We start from the raw sequence: 26583 nt of genomic DNA, 5'->3' as shown, positions 1-26583 counted from the left end.
CAACGCACAAGCTGTAATTTTTCAAGTATTATGTTGTGGAATGAAAACTGCAGATAGTAATGGTTAGTCTTGTTTTTCAATTAATCTCTACGGTTCTAATTTTTGTTTTACTTATATTCATCAGAGGGGAGAGTTCCTGTGTGATAACATAAGAAAGAAAAATAATAGAATTTGTTCCTGTGAAGTCTATCAAGCTAGCAACCAGGGTGTGGAAGAACAATAACAGCCATAAGAAAACTACACACATGTAAAAACAAGCAATATTTAAAATAATATGTGCAGAACATAATATGTTCCTGTTTAAAGGTGACAGAACAATTAGTTTGTGCCATGATGTCAAAATGACAACTAACAATGAACATCTTTGCAGTTTACAAATACTTGCTAAGAAACCTCCTTAATGCCAGCATAGTCTGCCTAATCAGAGAAGGAAGGGGAAGAAAGAGAAGTAATTTTTTATGTAATTAGTATCTCACTCAGACTTTCCCTCTTACCTAACTTTCAACTCATGGCTTCCAGAAAGTTTGTATGCTACTCTCCCTTGATCTTCTCAGATTAAAAAATACGATAATGAAGTTATAGAGTAGAAGAGAGAATAAGAACTAGCAGCTTCTACATTTAGTTTTGTGCGTGACAATTAAGACTAAGACTTAGGCAAACATTAACTGTCAACCAAACTTTCCTACCTACGATGCCATTCAAGAAAAGTATTCCATCTGTGTATGCATCAAGCCATTTCAGCAAACAGTCACTGTGAGGAAATGAGACACTAAATAAAAGTTACCTATGTAAATTAATTCTTTACATTCACAAAGAGAGGGTTGTACTTTAAGGGAGCTCGCAGTTTAGTAATTAGGTAAAAGGCCACTTTCTCCAACACACAAGCAATGATTCTTTTCAACCCAGCACAAGACTACACACAAGATGTAAGTATTGCAAAGATACAAGTGGCTTCTTAGACATGAGAGAAAGAAGCATTTTATATAGGCAAAGAACTGCATTACTTGGGGTAAATTATTGGCAGTAAATTATGGGGAAAATTTAGAAACAGTGTTTGAATGCTAAAATATTTCTATATATTGAAGTACAGTAAGCTTCAAATTAAAGTGTTGCTTTCCATCACTTGATTTAAATCAGGTGATCTAATTAAAAAAAAAAAAGTGAGAAAAAGAAAAAAAAAGGGGAAAATAACCAAAACTCTTAAATATTTGGAAAAACAAAACTGGGTTGCTTTGGATATTTTAAGCAGAAACATTGAGTTGCAGGGCTTCAGGCTCAATGCATTGGACTAAAATTTCTCTACTTATACTTTCAGTATGGCACATTAAAATTTTACCTGAGAAAAGGATGAATAAAAAGTAGGATGTTTCCCCTCAGGGTTGAAAAGCTGTGAACCAAAGCAGGTCAGAAAGCCAAGGTAGAAATTCCTCTATACTCAGTCCATGGTTAAGTGATTAGAAAAGCAGAATTCAGGCATGAAGAAAGCCCACTGTCAAGATCCTCTCCTAATCAGAGTTGCTCCCATGCAGGATTTTGAAAGACCCTATGTTTAACACACTGAACCAGCACAAACCAAGACTATGTGCAAGCAGCCTATTTGTTTATGCAATTTTTCAAAACTCTAACATGTATCACCAAAATCTGAAACAGGCATTTTGGAGTATTCATAGAGTAACTTTACCCTTATTTGCTAACTTTGCTATTAATATTTTAGAAATATTCATGGCCATTACTGCAAAAGAATGCATCAGTTCCTGAAAATGGTAGAGAATTAGAACTCCTGCAGAATCAGAAGAAATAAATCCCTTCTATCACCCCACCTAGAACAGACATTGTTCTCATTTTCATTGAAAAACAATCCTCAGGAATATTTCTCTTCTTGAGGATTTCTAATTAGATGGCTAAAACAGAACAAAAGTCTCTGAAAGGAAGACAATCTACTTCTACTCCACCAAAAAAGAAGAAAAAGGGAAGTATCAGTGACTGTTATTCAGCCCTGTTTCCTACTAGGTCTCTGCCACAGCACTCTATGTCCTCAACAGCAGGTTATTCAAGTTTATTCTCCCATACAAATCTAAATTAGACTAATCTCTACAATCTTCTGCAGTACCCAGTACTACAGAAGTTGGATCCAGGACTATGGATTCCTCTTCCTGAGTGCTGCCATAACACAAACAGAATTTACCCCATCTCTCCTTCCCATATGCTCCACCTTTACACACAAGTTGGCTTTCCAGGTCCAAGTGTCTGTGACAAATCCAGAAGCAATGAATGTCTCTCTCACTACTTCATGTTATGAGATGCCTGGAGCTGTCTTGTAGGCCACCACAAAAAAAAGACTTACAGCAGAATGTAGCAATTTGACCTTGTATGACACTTCACAGCTTTCTCTGCACTATGATCTGGAAAATATTTTGATCTGCCAGGCAATATGCAGCCCTCTGTCACCACATATGGGGAAACCTAGCTGGAGCTAATTTAAAGAGCATCAGGTGTGGCAATCAGCAGCTAGCAAAAATAACTTGACAGTCTCTGTGGTAAGTGCCTGTGGTGCACTTCAGGGTTCATTTCTGTGCAACATGGGAGGAAAGCAGGTCAGACAGGAGAAAGGTTGTGATACTGCTTCAGAGCTCAAGATTTTCAATAGGATTGTGCCTGGAAAAGGACATATCCTTTAAAAAGCAACAGAGTTGTTTTCTCTCAACCAACAGATTAGCTCCTTGCACACAGTGAGAAACAGGTTAAATTAGTTACAGAGGAAACTTTTAACTGCTTTAAAAGAGAACTGTTGTTAATGCTCTCAAGCAGCACAGTAAAGCACATCAGACAGAGCTTAGTCTTCTGTGTTTGCTGATTCAAATGAGCCCATTTATTTGTACCAGCTATGCTTGTACAAACCTACTCAGGGTAGTGAGAGCTGCACAGCAGTATCTGAGACTGCTCACACCTTCAGAAATATGGTTAATGGTTACAAAGATACTGGAGAAGTAAAGAAAAACAGCATGACTTCAAGACAGCTAGAACTGGTGGAGTCAGAATATTACATATTCCAAAGTGAATTTGTTTTGGCTTATAAATACATAATAAATATAGATGACCACCAGAAGCTGCGGGGATCAAATAATTTTAGAGGATCCAAGAGGAAACCATGAGTTACTGAAAAGCAACTTTAAAAATAAATAAATAAATAAATAAATAAATAAATAAATAAATAAAAGAATAATGAAGGAAGGGAGGAAGGAAAAGCAGACATTAGTGTATATTGAAACACCTCAGAACACAGACTGGTGAAGCTTTCTTCAACATATGCAGTTTAGAGACTTCCTTAATGTAATGATACATCTGAGAAAGAGAGGATACAAATATGCAATACAAATTGCCTTTCTACTTCGCCACTCTAAGCCTGATCTAGGGTGAGACTTTTTTCCCTCCCACTGCTAATGGCACATTTCAGAAACCTCTCACATACCAAATTTTTGATGGTTAAGGTAACTTCCACAATGCAAAAAAGGATAGCATTTAAATTTCCACATATAAGCTTACTCAGGGAATGTGACGGGCAAACCTTTTACTTTATTTCACTGTTACAAATTTTCTAAGACAATTTATATTCCATATAAAGTTAAGCTTGAAACAATGTAGTATCCTAAAGGTAACTTTTATTTTCCAGAACTTTGTTGTGGTCTAAAGTGTCCATTAAGGAAGAGGAGAAGGAAGATTTCACTAAAGTAAACTAACTTTGAAGGAAATATGTTTTGCCATCTGGCATTTAATTCACCTGTGTTTTGCTTCATTGCTGGGTTTCCTTTTGTTTGTTTTTTTGTGTGGTGGGATTTTTATAGTAACTTAAATTTTAAATCTGTCAATCAAAGTAAAGGGCAATTACAAAAATCTGGTTTATCACTAGAACTTAAATGAAACTGAGAATTTTTTTAGCTGTAATTATCATCATTCTGTTCTGTGCCCTGTTGGTTTGCCTAATATTTCTGTTTTCATTTTACTAATAAAGAGGAAGAAAAATTTCAGGGCCAGAACCCGGTCCTGCTAAATTTCAGGATTTAAATCAATGTGACATGGGAGGGAAAAAGCACACTTGCAGGGCAGCAAGTCTTACTGCATGTCAGAAATTATGCATGTGCATTGAACATTCACTTCAAAGCACTTTCAAAGAAAACACAGAATACCTGCCTATGGAAGAGATACTAAGGCAGATCTGAATTGGTTTTGATTTTTTTTCTAGAATTCTTTTAATACCACGCAAGAGACCTGTGTATCTCATATCAATAATTTCAGCTGGTAAAAAAATAGGTGAAAAGATGCTTTACATCATAAAACACTCTTCTTTTTGATCTAATCAGTACACCGTTATTAGCTGTTCAGTATGAAGTGCTTTCTTTTCTTTTTTTTTTCAATTCAAAAAGGCGTGTATTTTTTGTGGTATAATGGAAACTTTCCAGATGCCACCAATTTAAAAACAAAACAAAACAAAACAAAAAACCTCAAAAGCCATGATATTTATGGAGACAAGAACTCTGCCAAGTGTGTGGCCACAGGGGATGCACTCAGGCATTCCCCTGCTGGTAGAACACTGCTTTGTTTCCAAAGATCAAAGGCCCCTTTTAGTGAGACAGGACCTGTTAAGGTATAACTTTGCTAATAGCCTTCACAGGTAAACTGTTTTGCCTAATATTAGGTTGTTCAATCCACTCTTTAAGAATCCTGGCTTGGAACCTTGCAGGTCATGCCTGAAGTGCTGAGGGTAGATTGTGCCTATGATCTGAGCAGCAGGCATTTACGTGGAAGCTGAGGTCAAATATAGGCCAGGATGAGGGAAAAGAAAAAAAATCCTAGCTTTTCATCCAAGCAGTGACCTACACACTCTTTACATTGGTTTAGATGTGCTTGGGTGGTAGAGGTGGAAAGAGGGTAGCTGTGTGCTCACAATTCACTCACTGATGGCTGTACTGCTGGCCTGGAGGAGATGTGATTGCTGACAATGTCAGTGCCCACAGTATGGCAAAAGGGCACTCAGAATATGTCTGCAACAGCTAGGAATCATACCTGAGCTAGCCAAAATATCAGTTGCCTTTGAGAAGGATGATAAGCCACAGAGAAGTCACTGCCTGTGCCAGCATGCACTTTGATACATTTTATTCGCCACAGCCTTCTCCTTCTCTCCATAGTTTTTGGTTGCAGAAGTGTCTTCCCAAGTGATCTGAAACTGGCAAACCTAATCTTAGAAAGTGCAAAGTATTCCCTAGGTCCTTCTGCCTGCATCCAGAAAAAAGATCATTTCCTCAGGACCATAGCTAAACCTGCACATTGTTAGAAATAGTAGATTTGCAACAAAGGATTGAAAAACTGAGTGAAGAGCAGTGTGACATGAAATGGTGAGTGTCCCTGTCCTGTGGGTCAGAAAATTTACTTCCCAGCATTACCATGTTAGTGTAAAGGCCCTAGTGAGTAAGTTGACTCTATATTAGTCCTGGCTTTAACCCTCAGTATTGGCTGAACTTCTGCTTGATTCTGAGAATTACTTCTCACTTCTTCTACTGGTTCACTCCATACTTCCTCTAATTTCCAAAACATGCATTTTCTTATTGAATGTTCTCTGATACCTGGTACACTAACTTTTTTTTTCCTTGTGCTCTAGCTGGTATGTATTTTGTTGTAAAGTATTTGTCTTAATACTGAGAACTTCAGGGCAGCAAGACAATTTTGTTGCCAAGACATGTCAACCACCCTGTTTGGAGGATAACCAGCTCCCAGATGGAAAAGATGTGCTTGCGTGTGAGGCACCAGCCAGCAATTCAGGGAAGTTATCTGTAATGCCTGATTCTCTAGCGTTCCCCTTGTGTTCTCCTTGCCAAATGCGACAGCTCCGCAACTTCAAAAGGGCAATGTTATTTATCTGCATCAAAGGTAGGAGAGGTGCAAAGAGGGACCTGGGAAGGAAGCAGAGATGAACTAACTTCTGCAGCATTTGAACACTCAGCTCAGGTTCTGAAACAGCCAGATTGCTATCTAAAAGACAAAAAATGGCCTAGGACCAAGATGCTTAATAGAAATAGATGTAGCTGAGAGCTGTAAAATCTGTTTGATATGTGAAGAGCTGTGTAATTTGACTCCTTTCTCTAAAACAGGATTTACAAAATGTTGTGGAGAGACAAAAGGAATTATTTTGGTAACAATGACTTCCCAGTGCTGTAAGATATGTCTGACCTCTACTGATTTTATGGCAAGTGACATGGGGACTTTGAGTGATTCCTTTGCCCCATGTAAGCATAATGTAATTCACTCTGCCTTAAGTCAGTGATCTGAGGACACAGTGTATAAATCAAAAAATTTGTCTGAGACTGTCTTCCAGATGTTGATATGGGTGGGAAAGTGCATTAAAGCACCTCTCCATCAGATATTAAAGATGGCTAAATCCAGTATGACAAACTAAGTAGAGAGAGATAAATGTCACCTTGTGATAAAAACAGACACACTTATCAAATATGATCTTTGTAAATACTATGGAAAATCAAAGTAATAGCTACAAAAAAAAAGAACCAAATAGACCCTTTCTTTCATACCACCTGCAACTGTTGCATTATTGTATAGCTATGAGACACTAATAATTGTAATGATGAATACATACAGATGGCTCTTACTTCCCTCTGAACTGTTACAAAGGGATCACCTAGAAAGTGTATTGATATATGTGCCGTTAACAAACAGTAATTTCACTTATAATCAATGGTAGGAATTCTCCTTCTAATCCCTGCAAATATTTAGGAAATTCAAATTATATTAGGTGATTGTTTTGAGTATTCCCCATTCTCAGTTTATTCTGAAGCACATGCAAGGTACAAAAAATATGACAAATTCTTTCTGATTTCTGTCATACAAACTTGCTGTGAAAAAACTGAGCAGCAGTTGTGCTACAGCCATTATGCTCTAGGGATGCAAACCAGGAAAAAATGACATAACTACAATAGGTGGGGCACTAAAAAAAAAAAAACAAAAGAAAACAAAAGGAAAGAAAACCAACCCAACAAACAAACAAACAAAAGAACCACAACTGATTTGAAACCTCATTATACAAATTAAAACAATAAAATAACCCAAGATGGTTATACACAGGTACCTACTGGCTCGTATTTCAATTTTATATGTACTAGTATGTACATATATGTACTAGTATGTGCTAGTGCTGACCACAAGACATTTTGATTCTATAAGATTTTTTTGGAGATATCTGCTGGTTTGTGGAAGATCATCTCTGGAGTTGCCCTGTACACAGGCAAATCCCACTGCCTTCTTCTCACTAAGCATTAAGGAACTTAACTTTCAGGATCATATTTTGAAGATAATCGGTGTACATTCTTCTCTTGCTGTGTCTTACTTTTTGTTTTTAATATGTTCAAGTTTTGTTTGCTTCTCAGCATGTGGGATTTTCAGCATGGACTGGATGACAAAAGAGGTGTGTTCTTTCCTCTGCCAAAGAACAGCTGAATACTTAATAAGTAGCATTTCCATATCCTTACACAAACTCTGTACAAACCAACCAAATTTTAGGACCCTAAGCTACCACCAGATTTCCTTGTGAGAATTAGCATTTTTAAAATACTGACTTGGAAATTAACTTCAGGCAAAAAAACCTTAATCTACACTTCCCCAGATATTTGTGCACACTTTCCAGGATATAGTAACATGTCTTCTCTGCACCTAGTGAAGCTTATCCTCACTTGTGCAGAATGAGGCACTTACTTCCAATATCTGGCCGCAGCTTTTTGTCATACTCTCTCAACAGCTTGTTTAGTATGAGAGTCACATCTGTGTCTTGTGTTTTTGGAGCTAAAACCCATTTTTGGTTAGTTGTTCCATCTTCATATTCATCCTCTTCAACCTTTCTAGAACTGCAAAACAAATGAAAAAATAAATATTATTTTACATGACTAAAATTGGAAGCAACAGGGTGTAGCAGGGTGCAACAGGTGCAACAGGATTTTCCCATTAACAATTGTTGAGAATCTGTGGATAAGTCATGATTGACAGTTTAGAAATTGTCTTCTGGAAGTGTCTTCAAAAAGTTACATTCTAGGAGATAATACAGCTACCAGAGTAGTATTTTATACCCTGTATTTTAATGAACCTATTCTGACTAGTTTACAATATGCTTTTACAAAGAGCGAACATCTGCAGTATTACTTTATTAATACACCAAGACAACTGATTCATCTCTTGCACAAAGGCTAATAAGAGTATTAAAAATTCAGATCTGTTAATGCTTCCTGATCATTTTATCCTATTAATAAATTATTATATTCTCCGTGCCCGAATTCCAGAGTTCAATGTATTACAAGGCTTAGTATTAAGAGTTCTCTCCTTGAATTTAAGATGGATTACCACAAGCATACAAATACATTGCATAAATAAATCTGAATTTTTCTGCAGCTTCAATAACTTTTTTTAAAAACAGCACTATTCCAAGAGTTGAAACTTTATTCCTTTATAGGTGAATGATGTTTATTTTAAGGGTATAATAATGTAAATGGGGTGAAACTACAGTTTGGCCAGAAATCACAGCTAGAGCTATTTTCACACAAGACTAATTCCATTTGCGTGGCTTTTTGTGCACGGACTTTAAAATGTTGATTTGAAGATGTATTTTTTGGTATCTTAGAAACCAAATCTGTTTGATGTCTCTCACTGGAGAAAATCTATGACAGACTGAGATGAAATTATTAGGAGAAGAGATGACCTCCGTGGTGGAACCTGTGGAAGGAATCACATCTTTTTTCAACCTACAACTGCCATGGGGATATGATATAATTTTGCAACATTTTTACATAATTGTGAATAATTATGTGAGGTGCAAAGCAGTGGAGAAGGAGAGGCATCAGCCTTGTTTGTTCAGGGGATGTGCTACACACATCACTGCAACTTTCTTTCTCTCCCTCTCCTTTTCTCCATAATGACACTAGTGTCTTTTAAAATACTTCAGATGTCCAGAAGACTTGATAAACACTGTATGTGAACATAAAAAACACCTGACACAAATATAAAGGTTTAATCACAGAGCATCATCAACCCTCACATTGCTTGAAGACCACTATTTGAGAATTTAATGGATCTTTAAACTGAAACTGCTCTACCGCCAATATGCCTCTGAGGATTAACCATGAATCACTTAACATGACCTCACAATTTTCAACTGCTCTAGGTGCAGTTTCTATATAAAAATAATTTTTAAACTTAGATCCTGAGGATTTTCTGCAGAGAGATCATAGAACTGAGTTGTAAAAGTAGAGAAAACTTAAGACGAAATTTTGAATAGACAACCACTACTTTTTTGTTATTGGGCTGTATTTTCTAAAAAGTTGACTTTTTTTTTCTTTTTATAATTCACTCAATGAGCATTAAAACACTCAAGAGGATTTTGGGAGAATTCTTTTTTTTTCCATCAGATTCATGACCAGCCCTGTGTTTTAATACTGCTGTTACAGAACCATTCTCGGAGGAGGCATCATCTCTGAACATACATGGTTAATATTTCCGAGCTGAAACTCTGCAGTGGTGCTGAATTGCTAATAGCAAAGAGGGACAAATCATACGTCTTTTTCTGCTGCAGCCAGCATAACTTTACCACAGGCATTCAGACTGCACCTGGAAATGAGAACGGAGTTCAGGTAGTATCACAATTGCCATTTCAGGGCGATGCTGCTTTAAAACAAGTCCCTAACAAGAGTCTAACTAAGCACTGCCAGACCTTTTAGATCATGTCCCTCTAGCAGCTTCTTTCCTAGAAAGTACCTCCAAACCGTTAAAATCCCTACCTATCTTCTAGATTAAGACTGGAGGTGGGAGAGGTTTCACAGTGGACCAGACTAATACATTAGACACACACATATTTTTCAAGCTTTTTTGCTTTCTTCCTTAAGAAGTTATTATTTCCCTTCCATTGCTTGCCTCTAGTTAGGCTCCTTCAGGGCACTTGAGGTTACATTTTTCTTTTGTAGCCCTACTGGTGACTGCCAATTCCTATCATATTCCTGCCATCCAGAGAAATAACGACAGGCTGATGGCAAGCCAGTCTCAAGCTGGGAAGGAAGAAAGGCTGTATGCCTTCCCCAAACTCTTTGTCAGTTTTGATTCTGTAAGGAGACAGAGACTATGCATAAATTGCAAGGGAGGAAGTCTAGAAGACTCTGAGGCGTCGTCAGGAAAGTGTTTATTTCCTGCAAAAGGTGTGTCCCACACTTGCTGTGGAGGCTGACATGAAGCATCCTCTAGTTCCTGTGGGGATTTAGGAGATAGACACCACTCAGGTGTGGGGCAAGCTGCCAGGGAGGAGAGGGGGAGGCCTCTGAGCGTGCCTGTAGCCTGGTTTGTGGTGGTTCCTGCAGGGGGGAGCTGAGCTGACCCCTTTGCCTGGGTTATCCTGTGAGGGTGTACAACAGCCCCGGACAACCAAAAGGACCGAAGTCCAAAAGGTCAGGGCTGCCGCTGCCGGCTGTGCCCCTCTGGTCTCTAACAGTGGATACCGGTTCCCCACCGGGGAGACCCTTCCCGGCCTTGAGGCGGGGACCCGGGGATCGTGCACCCCGCCACTCTCCTTCTCGCTCCTCACTCCGGTCTCTCCCGCGGATGCCCCGGGGGTGGCGTGGAGGGAAGCCAGGGCCGAGAGGGGAGGGAGCCCGGGCAGCCCCAGCCGCCGTGGCACCGGGCGCCGAGAGCCGCTCGAGGGGAAACTTTCTGCCTGGCCGGTCCAGGACAGGGCTCCGCGCGGGGCCGGGAGGGGACAGCGACGGTGCCACCGCCCCGGGCGCACCGCGGAGCCAGGCGGGTCTCGGGATGGGAGCGGGGTAAGCCGTGTGTGGGAATAGAGCCCCGGCACGGCGCGAAGAAGGTGGGAAGAGGCCACTGTTCTTCCTGGGTGCCGAATATTGTGCAAACTCCGGCAAATGGGACTTCAGCCCTCCAGCCCCAGTGCAGAGAGGAGAAGGGCTGGAGGGAGGCGAGGGGAGCGCAGACTTACCAAGCGTGGAACACTGAGAGGAGGAAGAAAACCGGCAGGAGCTTAGCGGACATGGTCCGGACAGCGCTGGCCAGGTGAGAAGTGCGGCAGGATGAAGGAAACGTTGCAGAATATTCACATGGAAGGGAGAATGAGGCAGTGAGGTAAAGGTCTGAGCCTCTCCTCCTCTGTATTCTCAGCTTAATACCCTGAAGAAAACACTCTCTTCCACAACGCTCCGAGAAGGAAGTGGGGAGGCGAAAAGGAAAAAAAAAAAAAAAAAAAAAAAAAAAAAGCAGAAGTGGAACGACAGGGAAATCCCCAGCGGAGAGGCTGCCGAGGCCAGGTATAAATCACGCTCCGCGGGCTGACAGGTGTTCAGCGGGCACGGAGCTGCGGCTCGTCCCCTTTGCCGGCAGCCAGTTGCCGGGTGCAGCGGCGCGGGCGCTCCCGCTGCCCGGGCCGGCGCTGGCCGTGCCCCCCGGGCGCTGCAGAGCGCGGAGCAGCCCGGGCCCCGCCGGGCCGCGGGTGCCGCGGGGCGGGCCGGGCCGGGAGGGGGGCGGGCTGGGGCGGGGGGAAGGGGCGCACCTTGCCCCCCCCGCGGAGCGCCTGCCCGCAGCCAGCCCCGCAGAGCGGCACCGGAGCGCTGCCGGGGACCGCCCCGCATCGGAGAGCACCTCGTCCCCGCTCCCTGCCCAACAGGTTCCCGCCTCGCCGGCAACTGGAGGAGCCGGGAAGTGAACCCTGCCCCCGCCCCAGCGGGCGCACACACACGCATACAGGAGAGGGGGAGCGGCAAAGCCGGCAGCCGCAGTCGGCAGGCAGCCGGGACCTCTCCCCAGCATCACCAGCCCCATGGCCCAGACAGGGAGCCCGGTGGAAGGATCTCCCCGCTGTTTTCCGGGATGCCCTCACGCCCGAACGCCACAATCACTTGCCGAAAGCCCCCCCAGCGCCCGGGGCTGGAGGTGCTCTCTTCAGACGGAGAGAGAGGAGTCGGGTGCTGGTCTCGGGGTGATCGGAGCGACGGGCATCCCGATGTACACACAGGCGCAGATCCATGTAATCCGTGCGGCTGCTTACACGGACAGACAGACAAACGCAAGGCAGTGTTTCTGTATGCCTCTGTATCTAGGTGGATGTATGCAGAAGTTTGCATGCACTGTACGAATGCATGGATACACATTTATATGCACAAGGTATGCCAGAAAAGTGTATACACGGGGAGAGATCTACACGATCCTGTAGACCAGGTTATATGAACTAACGTGTATATTGTGAACTTTGCAGTAAATTAGGTTTTTCTGCTGTGAGTCTCGGAAATGAGACAACAGTCAAGTGTATTCAGAGCAAAAATAGTTTGGGTTTGGACAACTTTTGTCTTTCTACTCCACTAGTAACAGCACAGATGTGATTTTTAGCCACTTCGATTCTCTTCAGGTGTGTGGAGCTTTGCACCGGGCATCAGGGTAATCGGAATATTCCCCTTTGTTTTCAGAATGGGAAGTAACAAAATTTCACTTACGTAATGGTAATTTGGAAACAAAAAAACTCTGCCCAGAAGTACAGCGAGCGAGTCACCACTTTCCTGTGATCAGAAATCTCGGGAGTGGAAATCTTTGATCTTCTATTTCTCCCTTAGACACAGCTTCCATGTTCTGAGGAAGTAGTTTTTAATTGTTTAATTAAAAAAAAAAATTGCTGGAAGATGCAATCTTGCTTTTAGAATAACTCCTACATGATGCCTAGAAGAGCTGGCTGTAGGGAGTTCTGTTCCCGAAGTTAATTTTTGAAGGAACGACCCAGCTTAAGGAAAATCTGTCGTGAGTCAGGCAATTAACTCTCAGTTATTCACTTTAGGGGTTTTCTTTCCACCTTTCGGGGTTTGTTGGGTGTTTTTTTTGTTTGTTTGTTTTTTTTATTTCCAACCTAAACGCCTCTTTACTAGATTATACAGCAGTTCTGTCGTGTTTACTTTGGCTAATTGCAGTTAGCGTGAATTGCTAACAATCATTTGTTACAAGGCTTGCGCTCTTTTCCCCCACCAGCAGAGAAATGCGGGTGGCAGCCAGGCCGCCTGCTGCCCTGAGAAAATGAGAAAGGTGATGGACGGCGACTGTTCGGGGGTTGCCTGGATTTCACCAGGAACCGCTATGCTGACTGTCAAGCAGCACGCCGATGCGCTGGTGTGAAGTTTGCTGGAACACGGGCGCTGTGGGACGGGGCGAACAGGGAAGCAGCCTCCTCTCAGCGACCCGAGAAAGTCCCGCCAGCGCCGGTGGGTCTCGGCGGCACGGGGCTCCGGCACCGCCGCACGGCCACGGTCCGCAGGCACTCGAAGGTTTCCTGAAGGCTGCTGATTATGCAAACATCATTCCGGGCTCGCAGGCCGCGCTTCCCACGTCCCGGCTGGCAGCGCCCGCGCGTTTGGGAAGCGCCCGTCATGCAAGGAGGGGGTTTCCCTTGCGCTGGCCATATAGAAAAATGTGTGTCTTCACACACGCACTCAATCTGAATAAATAAAAACTTAGCCCGGCCCCGGCACCCCCGCCGGGGAGCCCAGCAGCGAAGAGCTGGGGCGGAGCTGCAGCGTCGGAAGAGCTGCGGCCGCCCGGGCCGGGGGCTCGCTTTGCCGGGGGCCGCCGCGCCTCTGCCACCTCCCGGGAGGGCAGCACGAGTGAGACAGATAGTAGGTGGCAGAAAGACCCGGAGGAGAGACACCCCGGCGGCGATTTCCGAGGAGAAATGGCGAGGGCAGGTCCAGGTGCGCATCCCCGCTCTCGGCGGCCCTGCTCCGCGGGGACCCCCGGGCGGGAGCGGAGGGTACCGGGGTGGCTTCCCCGCCTCGGCGGCTCCGCCGGGCGCCGCTCCGCCTCTTCCCCGCCCGCCAGCCCCATCCCGCCCTCACCGCATCCTGCCGCGGTGGCGGGATCCTCTGGCGGCGGCGGAGGGAAGCGCCAGGGTTCCGGCCGGGTCCCCACCCCGCGCCGCCTCCAGCCGGCGGCAGAGCGCTCGGTCACCCCTGCGCCGTGACCGAAGCTTTTTGTGGCCATCGAGTCACTCAGACCTCGAGAAAGACCCCCAGAGTGTCCCCTCTTTCCTTGCAGAGCGTCAGAAATCCCCAAGGCTCGATGGGAGCAATATGGTTCATTGATTATTGACTCCTTGTCTTCAGGCTGTAAGAAAAAAGAAAAGGTGATATTTAAGGCTTTCTTTCTGTCGTCCTCGGTGAGCTGCGTGTTAATGCCAAAGGGATACTTTAGCACCACTTTTCATTACACCTCATGGCTCGGTCATTTCTGCTCCTCCTCTTCACATGCTTTCATTTTACTTTTAAGCACACTCTGCCTTTTCTGAGCCTTTCAAATTGTATATTCAGGTAAGGGTCATGACTATCCAGCACAGGTTTTAACAAAAGAAGATTTTATCATGCCATATAATGATAGTAAAATGTTTATATTCTCATTAATAACAAACAACTCTCCAGCACAACAAAATGCATCCACATTTTGACTCACCATTTTCACAGAAGATGACTATCCCTCAGCCTGAGGGACACCTCCGTGGTATGTCTTGTGCAGTAGGGAAGTATGAGTCTCTGAAAGTAGCTCAGCAGGGATCTAGTTAGCATAAATAAGGGGGGAAATGCTGAGGAAGGGAATGGGATTCACATATCAAATTCCTCCCTTGCTAGAACTGGGAACCCCATCTCAAGCACTAAAGTTTGGGCACCTGAACTTTTCTGAGATTCACTGTGGAAGGAGAGTCCTACAGGTGGTTTTCCTGGCACTCCAGTGCTACCTATATACCATGAGAGGCACAGAAGGGAACTGGGGCTGCTCTGAGGCAAAGAAGGAAGGACCTGAAACCCACCTCCTACAGCTCCTGCAGTCCTCCAGCTGAAGACTTATTAGAGATTTCAGAGAGGCTTGAGCCAGTTTATTCTGACTGAAGGTCTCTGTTGCTCCTGCTGGAGCCCTTAGGCAGGAAGTTGGACATCAGAACGTTCTGTGTGCTCTCAGTTCTGTCCTTCAGCACAGGGCTCTCTGCTCTCTGGCTCATGGCAAGGACAGGGAGAATCCCCCCTGATGCTGCCAAGCTGAAGCTTTTCAGCAGCTTTGTGTAGACGTCTGGCAGAGGCATGGGCATCTCAGGTAGGCAGGGCTGGCTGCTCCTCGGGGGCTAGACCACCCCTGAGCAGTTGTTCTGAGTACATCAAAAACACCAGCCCCCTGTGAATGAAGAGCTGAGCCCAGATCCACTGAGGCCAAAACAGCCTTGGGTGGCCGGTTCCAACATTTATTATCATACATGTGGTAAGTTATAATGGGGGGGTCACCCTCTGTGTAGTTATTTTCCTGTCTACAAATCCAGCCTATCCTGCTGTTGGTCCAGTCCATTGCAATCTATCAGGAATTCTCAAAAATTCTCCAAATCCATCTAACTGAAATCAGTTGGTATCTTCAATCAATATTCTTCCTTTCTACTTTGCTTTTAGCCAGGGACTAATTTCAGCAGCAACTTTTAAGACATTATGAGAGTGAGAAGTGGTAATTGCTTTTGAGGATGGCACTGAAAAGGAAATTACATTGCATTACAGAATGGGCCACTTGCATTTGAGTCTAAATTAGGGGTAATCCTTGGAAGATACTTCAGAAGTCCTTTGGGCTTCATAAAATCTAACTTCCAATCTTTCTATCTTCTCAAAATTGAACAACTGTCTATAAAAAATAGTGGAAGATGCAAAATTGGTAAAGTGAGGATGTCATCTGAGAGTCACCATGCAATGACCAAACTTAAGTATTTGTAGTGACATAAAAACATATAAAAGGTCAGAAAGGATTCAAGAAATTTTGTCATTTCAGTGTCAATTCCAATCTGAGAAGCAAGAGTATTAGGGGAAATACATTCTTATTACAAAGAACTTTATCTCCAGATTTAAAAAAATCTGCAAGAGCTACATTCATCTTCTCTGCATAAAATGAAGAGCAAAGCAGTTTCATTCATTTTTCTTCAAAGTTTAACTTAGATGTTGAGTAAGAATTTTTGAAAGACAAGACTATTTCATAAAATCATTATTTCCTCAGTTTTGTATAAATATGTTCAGTTATTCCACAGAGGGCACAATCCATTTAGAAAAAGGCAGAACACAACTCAAGATAACAGAAGAGTATTCAGCTTTAGAAAATACATTGTTGCTGAAATTCATCATTGAAGTAAGCTGGCACAGCTCAAGTATCAGAAATTAAAAATCTCTGCCATTGTATTTGACTTGTTCTTTCATTCTTAATGGGTGCAAGGAAGGAAATTTGGCAGCAGCCTGCACACACCTCCTCTACAGTGCTGAATTGTTCTAATTCACTTCTCAACTCTTTTTTTATGAAAGCATACATGAAAAACTCAATGAGAAACAATTCCTATTTATTACTTGGCCCTTTGGCCACGACGTAGCTGTGTCCTGCAAGGTCCTAGTTCACCCCTGCTGGAGACAGTGACACAGCTCACTCCATTCCCGAAAGCCCAAGCTGCATACAGGGGGTACCAGAGGAGGTTGATGCTCATCCAGACACCACTCCAGCCTGGGGCAGAACAAGATCAAGGTGTTTTGACTGAGCCAGGACCTGGAGAATGCTCCTGTCTCCCATAGTTCAGACACCAGCTCAGTGAGTAGTGATCTCCACTGACAGTGAAGAGATTTAAATTGTGAGGTAGATTGTGAAGAGATTTAAATTGTGAGAATGTAAAGCAAAAGCATTGAAGCATTCCAGCCTGGAGTATACTGGCTTATTGAAGCACCTTCCAACCTATGGAACACTTAGTGTTCATGCACAAGCACATGCTGCAGGTAGACACATATTTGTTGAAGATGACTTTCCACCTAAGTAAAACAGACCAGATTTAGAGACCCTTTGACTGAGTCTTGCAGTAGAGACCAGGAAATAATATTGTAATACAGAGTAAGAGTCAGACTTGGGTGTAAGCAAATAAAGTACAGAAACTCTCAGGGACAGCCTCCAGAACAGGCCTGGAGAAGATGCTACTCAAAGATGGCTCTGAGTTTCTCATTCACAAAACTCAGTCATGTAATTCTTCAAGTTTCTCACTGAAGAAATAGCTAAGGGACTTTTATAAAGTTTTGTCTTTCAATATGCACTGCCATTTTTCATGGTTTTTGATCCCTGCAGGGCCAAATGGATCCCCCAAAGGGATGATGAACAAGGGGGTGCGTGGCTGCTCAAAGACACACAGGCAGGCTACACGGAAACAGCTCCACATCCTCACCTGAGCTCAAGCTAGCACTCAACAGATGGGTGTGCCCTCCCTTGCTCCTGTTTATCAGCATCCAGTCACTTGCTCAGTCCCACGGCTTCACTACTGCCCTCAAGAATTTATGAATTTCTTGTTCCACAGCATTAAACAAAAAGTTTCAAAAAACAATTGACGTATGAGATTTTTTTTCTTGGTAATTTTTAGGAATGAAAGGGTTGAGGAAAAGACACAAAAGAAGCCCGACAACTCCCCAGTCCCAGACCAGACTCTCACCTCAAACTAAAGCATGAACTCTCCACTCTGTCCCCAAAAGATCATGGGATTGTTGCTCCATAGCAAGATATCACCTAATTCTGCAACAACTGGATTCACTGTGTTCACTCAAGGCATGTCCCTTTCTGGGCAACAGGGAGGATATGTCATGTGTGTACACGTGATTGAGTGTGTGCATGTGTGCTTTCCAGTTAGTCCTTCAGCTTCTCTGGTGTGCTCTTTGGTCTTTATAAAAGGATAACCAGTGTAAGAATGACATTTTGCAATCAAATGTTGAATGCATTTTTTATTTAAACATTAAGATTTAATTACAAAAGCTTCTGGAACAATTAAAGGATGCCAAGGAGGAAAGAGCTGAAAACTCAGACTGCATTTTCTCATTCATTGTGAAAGCAAAACACATTGTCAGCAGCAAGGCGTTTTATAGAAAAGTTTCAGATGGACAGTACAAAGACCTTTCTATCAATATTGTCACTGAAACACCTTGCTGTCATGAAGCACATTTTTTTTTCTGATCACACTTCCTAGTGTTGGCTGACTGGTTTTTGCAGTGGGAAACAAGTAATAATTATTGAAGAATTACTGTAATTATTTTCTGCTAATTTCTGCTAATATAACACAGTCTTCTTGGAAAAATGTCCAAACATAATTTCCTTTACCCTGAAAAAAATGTCTACTGCTGTTAGAACTTTTATTTGCACAAGTATGTTCCTAATCTATGTTAATTTCATGCAATGTAATTCTTAATTTTTGGAATAAATACTGAGAATCATTAGAGAGAATTCCTTGGAATGCAAAATCCAAACAAACTTCATATTTTCATTTAAGGGCAAGATTCTGCCATCTTTATTTACATAAGTAGCATCCTGCTCCCTATATTATTTCACTGCAAACTAGAGTCTAAAGCAGTGAAAATCATCATAGTCCCATTAGGATTTACTGCATTGTATTAAACTTCCAATGAAAATTGGGCTGAGCAGTTTTGCCCATGGAGTAATGCACTATCTGTAACTAGTAAAGGTGCTCAAACATAGCCCTACACTTAATAATTTGGCACATTTACAACTGGCGTTACTCAGTAACTTATCAGATGACAATAGTGGAGCTCTTCTGTAAAATATAGGTTAAGCCCATATTTGTATGACTGTACATCTGAAGTATAAAAACCACGATATGTAGTACACTTGAACAGTTAAAAAATATAACTTATTTTATTTGTAAACTATCAATGCAAGATACTCGGCAGCAAAGAAGCCATGTTCAATGTCTTCTGATCTTTTATAAAGATCTGTTGCTGTAAGTAATATAATTGTCTCCAAAACATCTGAGGTTACATGTAGAAACAATCAAGGCAATATTATTTGTACATATTATTAAACATGCAAAAAAACTTCCTGAAGAATATTGCCCAAACGTAGAAAGTCATCTGGATCTCAAATTTTCCTTGGTAGCATCTGCTTTGCAAGTATGGCTCACATGTGGCTCCAGAGTACTTCAGTTTATTTTGGAGAATTGGCACCTTTAATAACAGGCTCCCTATTCAAATACGTGGCCCAGTAAACTAAGTTAAAAGTTCCAAAAAGCACTGGAAAAATTATCCTGGACATTTTGTCAATCTTACTGATGCTGTTGTAAGTCTTTTTGCTTTCAGCAGGCTTTTCTTCTGCAGGCTTCACTGGAGCAGATGTAGTGTTTGAGATGACAGATGGGGCTGAGTCCTTTGGCATGTTTGGTGCAGGAGTCATCTTCCCGGTGCTGTAGGTATTAGTTGGTTTATTTCCCAGCAAGTTGCGCTCTTTTTTCTGCAGCATGAAGAACAAAATGTTACACTGTTGCTAGAGGACATGAAATGATTCACATTACTACCTTCAGTGTTAGAACAAACACTCGTGACTTTATTACTTAACTCCAGTATTTATAGATTTTTGACAATGACCAGGGATTGGATAATTAAGTTACCACCTTCCCAAGCACACTGGTCATGCAAAACGTCCATCAAAAGACGTTTCTTAGAAGGAATGTATAAACATCTATGTTTACAGATACTTTCCTGAGAAAGTAGCTACAACTATGAAAAACAAGATCAGAAGGCATAATTTCAGGGTGACATTACACCACAGGAACAGGAAGCAGAAACATGTTCTCAGGATACTGACCCAAAAAGCTGAGCACCATAATCAAGCACGCCTGTTAATGCCTGTCAGCTATTCTGACTTCCACCATCAAACAGATGTTTCTGCCTTGATTTTGCAGCCCTTACTCAGGTGCAACTTTCCCTGACGGGAGGAAGCTGACTGGCTGGACCCACATCCCACCTGGTATGTGCATTAGCAGCTTCTTTTGTCAGTGCGATGTGGTCCTGCATCTGAGGAGGGTGCTGCCCCAGTGACAGCTGACAAGATGTGAACCTCATTTCCCCAGCTGCTGCAAAGAGGTGGGGAAGGGCTCACTGCCCCTGCCAGTTTGGTCTCTTTGTAGTCTCTTTGAGGATGCTTGTAGGTATGAGCTCTTTAGGAGACAATTTATTAAGAGTCAGTCCTGTCCCAAAAGTTTTGTTTCAGCATGAAACTCAAAAGTTTGCTTTTTCATAGAACCAGTCTTTTGTTCCTTTTTTTTACTCTGGTGGGACCCTGACTCATGGAGCTCAATGTGAGCTTTGTTATTTATTTAGGAGAGCATCCAGGGAGTGCTCTGCAGAGATATGTTTCACGGTGTAAATCTGCTATTATCAGAAGTCTGATCACTGAAATTCCATGCTCTGTCTACACAATGCCCAATGTGCTTCTGTAAATAGTCCTCTTCCTACAGATGCTACAGACTGACACTCTATCTCTGTGAAGGGAAGGTACCATATTTCCTTGCAAATTTTCCTCTACAGGAAGGTAAAAGTGTATCACGAGGTAATTAAATACCTTTTTCACAAAGAAGCTGAAAATTGACCATTCAGTTATTTAAACTATACTGCATACCTGCTTTTTACTTTAGCTATTTAAAAAACATAGGTTAAGCACCTTGATTTTTGCAGCTTCCTGGGCTTTTTTGCCATCCCATGCCCAACTCCTCTTGGTGAAATAGTTGACTGTTGCAAATTCAATCAATGCTGAAAATACAAAGGCGTAGCAAACAGCTATAAACCAGTCCATTGCAGTAGCGTAGGCCACTTTTGGCAAAGAGTTACGGGCACTGATACTTAAGGTGGTCATGGTGAGGACTGTTGTTACTCCTGCAAAGAAAAAAGACAAAGTCAGAGATCAGTTTGCTGATGGGATCCCAAATGAGTGATGAGCAGGTCCCACCTCAGCAGGACACCTAAGAAGGCCACATGAAGTCAATCAGTGTTTGCATATCACGGTTTGAAAGAATAAGAAAAAATGAAAGCCTCCACCCTCAGATGTTTTATTCTATGGAGTTCTGGCTAGTTGTAGCTGTAGTGTATTTAAATAAGGATTTTTAGGGTAACACAAGCCCAGAGTTTATAACTGTCAGAATGAAGTGGGATTACTTATTTTGTTTTCTTGTACAGAGATTGCATGTTTAAAATTGTTGACTGTTACTGGTTTCCTTGACTGTAGCCTCTCCTTTCCCATATGCCAGTAAATGACAAAACAGCCACTGCTTTCATCTGTGGGAAGATTTCCCCAAGACCAAAATGTTCAACTCCCAGTTACAGCTTTGTAAACCTAGAATCAGTCAGCAAAGTGATGCTACTACCTGTATTCTCTCCATATAACTTGCTGAGCTGATTTTTGAAAAAAGCTGCCAACTTCAGGGGGCTGGTACAGAAGAGTGACTCCTTTAAAGTAGCTGAACAAAGTTTTACTTAATAAACTGTTCCCACTCTCCCTCTTTTTCATCTAGTAAAGATCTTGTGTTTCATCAACCTTCATTTGAGAAAGTGCTTATTTTCTGCAATCTTCTAGGGATAAACCAAGTAATTTAATGACACCCCAAAGGTTTTTTCAATAACAATTTCTTCACTAAATATAAATTTTCTAAATGCAAAGTCATATTAATTTGTTTGATCGCAATAGAAATAATTGTCACTAATTAACCTCTACGTGGTTTTCCCAGCTCAACATCCTACAATAAAGATAAACAAATGTCTTGAAGTGGCATCTGCTTCAAATGTTTAGCTAGGGTATACATTAAATATGATAGTCTGCATGTCTTTTTTTCTAAACCATCTACCCAAGTATCTACCCAAGTGGAAAAACCCCAACACAAATCATACTAATCTGACTCTTATATCTTCTGTCCTTAATTTTCCTTAATAATTGATTGACCAATTTCTGTCATAACTTAACAAAAACAGCCCAGACAGAGCTTTTAAATTGATTTTGAGTTTAAACTGGAAGAGAATGAGAAAACATTTACAACATCTGAAGCAGAAATAAACAGTAGTGAACTGTGGTTTTGTTATAGCAAATCACTTCCACAAGCCACAAAGATCCTGTGTTCCAGGAGAAAGTGGGATACTCACCAAAGACGGTTCTAGCTGGGACAGATTCTCTGTTTAGCCAAAATGACACTTGTGATAAGATCACAGTCATAATACAAGGAAGGTATGTTTGAATTACAAAATATCCAATTTTTCTTTTCAGATGAAAATGGGCTGTCATGATAGTATATTCACCTAGAAGAAGAAAAATGTGCAGTTGAGTAAAATAAGGAAGGCTTACTGATTTAGGGACTGAACAAGGCCAATTCCAACCCCCCATATAAGGATACCACTCCAGCATTCTTAACTTAATGAAAAATATCTGGATTTCTGCACTGTGGAAAACCTTGAGACAGAGGTGCTGCTAGATCCTCACAATCTTCCCATTCAGTCTCCAAAGCAGAAGACAATGACTGCTATTCCTACTACCCTGAAAAGCTGCAGTCCTCCTATGCACCTGGAATGTTGTGACGTTCAAAGGCTTAAAAATCTGGTTTGCTGGCACTGCCTCAACACTGTCTGGTTTTGACTCAGTCCTGCAAACTCTTGTAGCATAGTAACAATTAAGGCCCTCGACTCTTAGAAACCTGATTTACCAGCTGGATTTAACCTCATTAGGGAACTGTTATGACCAAGCCATCAGTTTTCAAGAATGAAAATGGGTCCATCTCCATCTGCTCCACATTCTAGGCATTGCAAGTCCCAGCATCTTCTGTGGGAATTGACTTTGCATATGGATCCTGGGATGCCTTATTAATCTGAGTACCCAAACTAAAAAAAAAAAATAAAAATAGTCCCTCTAATGTATGCAGCGTTCCTAGAATTTGGTACACTTCAGCCCTTCAAAAGATTATCTGTTTCTGGATAGATATTGTACTCTTTCTTGTTCACCTGTGCAATGAATATTGTACTGCCTGCATGCAGAGTTCCCTAAAAGCTGCCACAGCAGTGCTAAATTCCATTTCTTTTTCATATGCCAAATTCACAGCATTGCCTTAATATGCCATTTATCGGCTCCTTTGAATTTCAATAAAAGCCTAAATAAATGCACTCAAGAATCGAAGACCAGCTGTCACCTTCCCTAATGTTTCAGAAAAAAATCAAACCATAACCAGTTCTTTCAGATTGTTCCTGGAAAACCATATTGTTGTTACTGAGGGCTATTTTTGGTGGTAACTGCTCCCTGGTACTTTCAGAGTATTTCTGGAAAAACATGTAGTTGTTACTGAAGGTTTTCCATGATGGTAACTGCTCCCCAAATCCAAAATCTTGTTGCTAAAACCATGCTACTATTTGCCTAGAAATAATAACAGTAAAAAAGAATGTAATAATAAAAAGCAATCCATCCCTTTAAGCCCTAACACTTCCTCACTGATATCAAAGTAATTTAAAGCATGCATCATTCAGTTGGGTACTGATGAATCAGAGTAATGCCTGTTTTGGAATATATATTGTCCGTCCAGAACAACTATAGCTATAATCTCTGTTGCAGGATTTGGCTGTTAGTGTCTACAGAACACCCACAAAAGGAAAATATCCAACAGGCTGATTCTGCCTTGAGTGAATAGCCTGAGTTGAGCTGTGGCCAGCATTACTGAGTATTAGATTTGTCAAATTATTTCTAACTGACAATATAGCTAATTAGCAGAGAACAGGTTTACAGTGAAAGGGTTTTTGCAGGTATAGCTGCACTCATACACTATGCTTCAGGAGCTCTGCTACTCTGCATCAAATTTACAGACCTTGTTCATGCTGAGGATTTTAGACAGAAAGTGAAATAACACGGAAATACCTTAACTGACGTCCTGCCTCAATCTTTATGTCTTTCTCTGGAGCCTGATTTTCTGGTGAAACAGTTCCCTGAAGAGTGATGTGGAAATGGGCATGGAATGCTGTGAAACTGGGGAGAACACCCCTGTGAAGAAAAGCCTAATTCCCCTCCATTTAGTGTAATTTTGAACCAGGGAGGCTGAACATGCAATGGTCTCAGGAGGAACCCCACTTGCTCTTTATTACAGAGTATTTGCAGCAGGGTCTACCTGCCTGTAATCTCAGGCAGAGAGACTCTTTCTCAGCTGCTACTGCACTGGGATGTGTTTGAGTCACAGTTTCCCTGCTCTCTACAGAGCAACAATGTGCATTATCGATTTTGACAGTATGCTCTCAGAGCTGGAATAAAAAAAGAATCTAAACAGCTTCAGAAGAGCAACAGGACCCTCTTTTTTTTCATTTTTAAAACACAGAAAATGAGTGCCTACATTCTGATGGCCCTCCACAGATGATTTTTACCTTACCATTTTCTTTAACCTATCAGAACTCTTGTCTCCACTGAAATAATCACAGCACCTTGATTTTGTACTTGCTCTTCTCCCAGCTGATATATTCTTTGATTTCCCATGCTGTCCCTTTCAAAGATGTCTATACTAGGAATACTCCCTCCAGTAGACTTAGGGCTTAAGAAAACCCCACAGCTTGGTTTTTAATGCCCTGGGACTGCTGCTTAAAGTAAAGCTAAAAGCTGCCTGAGTTGGCCTTTTGTTTATAGAACAAGATACTGGCTCTGTTGGAGCGGCAAAGCTCCCTTTTACTTCTGTAAGGCCACTGTTTATCCTCAGACCATAAGCTTGCTTGAGCAAGAGCTAATTTTTGTTATAGGTTTACAGAGCACTTAAAAGAGAATCCTGTTCCTGATGGGGTCCACTCATCACTGCAGAAAACAAATTATTGTTAGTAAACAAAAACAAATCTAGTACTAATGAAAAGCCCTAGAGCAGAAATGGCTGCACTTCTTCATGGAGCTGTGCTACTGTGCTGCTGCTCTGAAGGGGGTTTTTTATGCTTTAAAAGCTGCTACAGTTTTGTGTTTTTTTTCTTTTTTTATTATTTTTTTTTTGGTATCTAGTTGATGGAGTTCTGGAGATCATGCTAAACTTGATACAGATTCTCTAGGATCTTACATACCCTATTCCTTTGCCATTATGCTGAAATTCAATTGAGTACTTCAGGGAGGCTAGACAAGCCCCCAAGGCATGTTTGTTTACTGGATATACCTGGACTCAGTTCTATCAATGGCTGTTCTGGCAAGATCCTGACATTAGGTACAGTAGACACTTCCCTGACTATGTTGACATACAGAATATTTTGGCCCATAAAAAATGCATGTTGCCTTTTATAGTGTTACTAGGGAACTATTCATCTCAAGGAAAAAGCAGAATTAATTGGTTCAAAATTAAGAGCTGAATGATTCTTTTATTATTTAGGCTTTGGATATTACAGAGTTCAGGCTCCAGCTGGCAGTATACAAAAGAGTGGGTTTATGTTTTGTTTTGTGCCACTGCAGATCCTAAGTTAGCTATGAGAGATTCTGGGTATGGGGAACATAACTGGGCAACCATTTGTGGAAAGCAGCAAGATCCACTTGGACTCAAATCTCGTATCTGATTGTTTTCAGCACTTTTACCACCAGGACATAACAGATGTTGGTTCTGTTGGAAGCAGTGTGAGTAGCCAAATGCCTTTCCTTCAGGTGAATAACATTTGGGGATGTTAGCACAAAAACCCCTCAAACAGCCAAAAAAGCAAACAAACAGGTGGCATATGACAAAGCTGTTTTCTGTGCCATGGCTAAAATGTTCCAAATTTCAAGATTGGTTGGAGAATTAGGAAGCCAGCCAAACAGCAGCTTGCCTACAAATCAGCAGAATCCCAAGGAACTGGTACAGGTCTGGCACTTCCATTTTAAAAGAAGTCTGCTAGAAAAAAGGAAATAAATGACCTATGAAATGCACAAACATTTTGTCTATGCAACTACAAGGGCTATGTAGTTTAACCTGTGTGTCATAAAAGCCACAAAAGATCCAAGCACTTGGATTATGCAACAGCTATTTGGTTTTTCTTTTTTACGTTCAGCAATTCAATAGAAGGAAGAAATGCCTTCGATGGCCATTCGTAAGTAATGCTGATTACTGGCCTCCTACGAGCTTGATGAAGTCCAGAAAATCCATCGTTGACTGATGCTTTCCCTGTGCAAAATCGGATTTTTGTATTTTGCTAATCCCCGGTTACAATCTGTGTCCTGCTCTTTGTGATCCACCCTGCAATCAGAAGCCAGCCAGCCCAGATGTAACCCAGGACATTAATATAAAATCTTGACGTTGGAAACACAGCATTTTTTAGCATAAATCTTAAATACGTGAGGGAGGTGTTTACTGTGCGGAAACTTTGGGATTTGTCTGGAGTGTTTCCTTGGGCTGAGGAGTACAAGGAGCTTTCACAGGCAAAGCGGCAAACTGGAAGTGGCCTGGAGCTGACACGCTGGAGCACTCACTGCCTGGGCTGGATGGTTTTCTTGCTCTGAGGAGCAGGACGAGGTTGTAGGAGATGCTCCAGTACATCCTTTGGATCTTTTTCTTGGTAACAATGAAGGCGAGAGGGGAGCTGCCATTCATTGCAGAAAACAACGCGGCTATGATGGTGAACTGGTAAGGAAAAAGTTGTCTTTACTCTTTAATGGGAGATAGCGTATTCATTCTTTTTCTGCAAAAGTGACTGCTCTCTTTATATGTTTCTCTTGACTTTATGAATCTTTGCTTTAGCA

General features: G+C 42.0%; 2 protein-coding genes across 2 annotated transcripts in view; both read right to left on the bottom strand.

The window, feature by feature from the left end:
• GABRG3 (gamma-aminobutyric acid type A receptor subunit gamma3) overlaps positions 1–11264 on the bottom strand; it is a 291784-nt gene extending 280520 nt beyond the window's left edge. Inside the window, exons 1-2 of the mRNA XM_058846360.1 lie at positions 11027–11264; positions 7756–7904 (exon numbers count right to left, since the gene is read on the bottom strand). Of these exons, the coding sequence (XP_058702343.1) occupies positions 7756–7904; positions 11027–11079 (202 nt within the window). The 5' untranslated portion in view covers positions 11080–11264. The remainder of the gene's footprint in view (positions 1–7755; positions 7905–11026) is intronic.
• Positions 11265–18894: 7630 nt separating this feature from the next.
• Positions 18895–26583, bottom strand: part of GABRA5 (gamma-aminobutyric acid type A receptor subunit alpha5) — a 53714-nt gene continuing 46025 nt past the window's right edge. The window contains exons 7-9 of the mRNA XM_058848114.1: positions 22029–22181; positions 20560–20771; positions 18895–19350 (exon numbers count right to left, since the gene is read on the bottom strand). Coding sequence (XP_058704097.1) covers positions 19048–19350; positions 20560–20771; positions 22029–22181 — 668 coding nt within the window. The 3' untranslated portion in view covers positions 18895–19047. The remainder of the gene's footprint in view (positions 19351–20559; positions 20772–22028; positions 22182–26583) is intronic.

This window comes from Poecile atricapillus, chromosome 1 (genome assembly GCF_030490865.1).
Source record: "Poecile atricapillus isolate bPoeAtr1 chromosome 1, bPoeAtr1.hap1, whole genome shotgun sequence".
In the NCBI taxonomy this organism is placed as follows: Eukaryota; Metazoa; Chordata; class Aves; order Passeriformes; family Paridae; genus Poecile; species Poecile atricapillus.
This window is presented reverse-complemented; position numbering and strand designations above follow the sequence as displayed.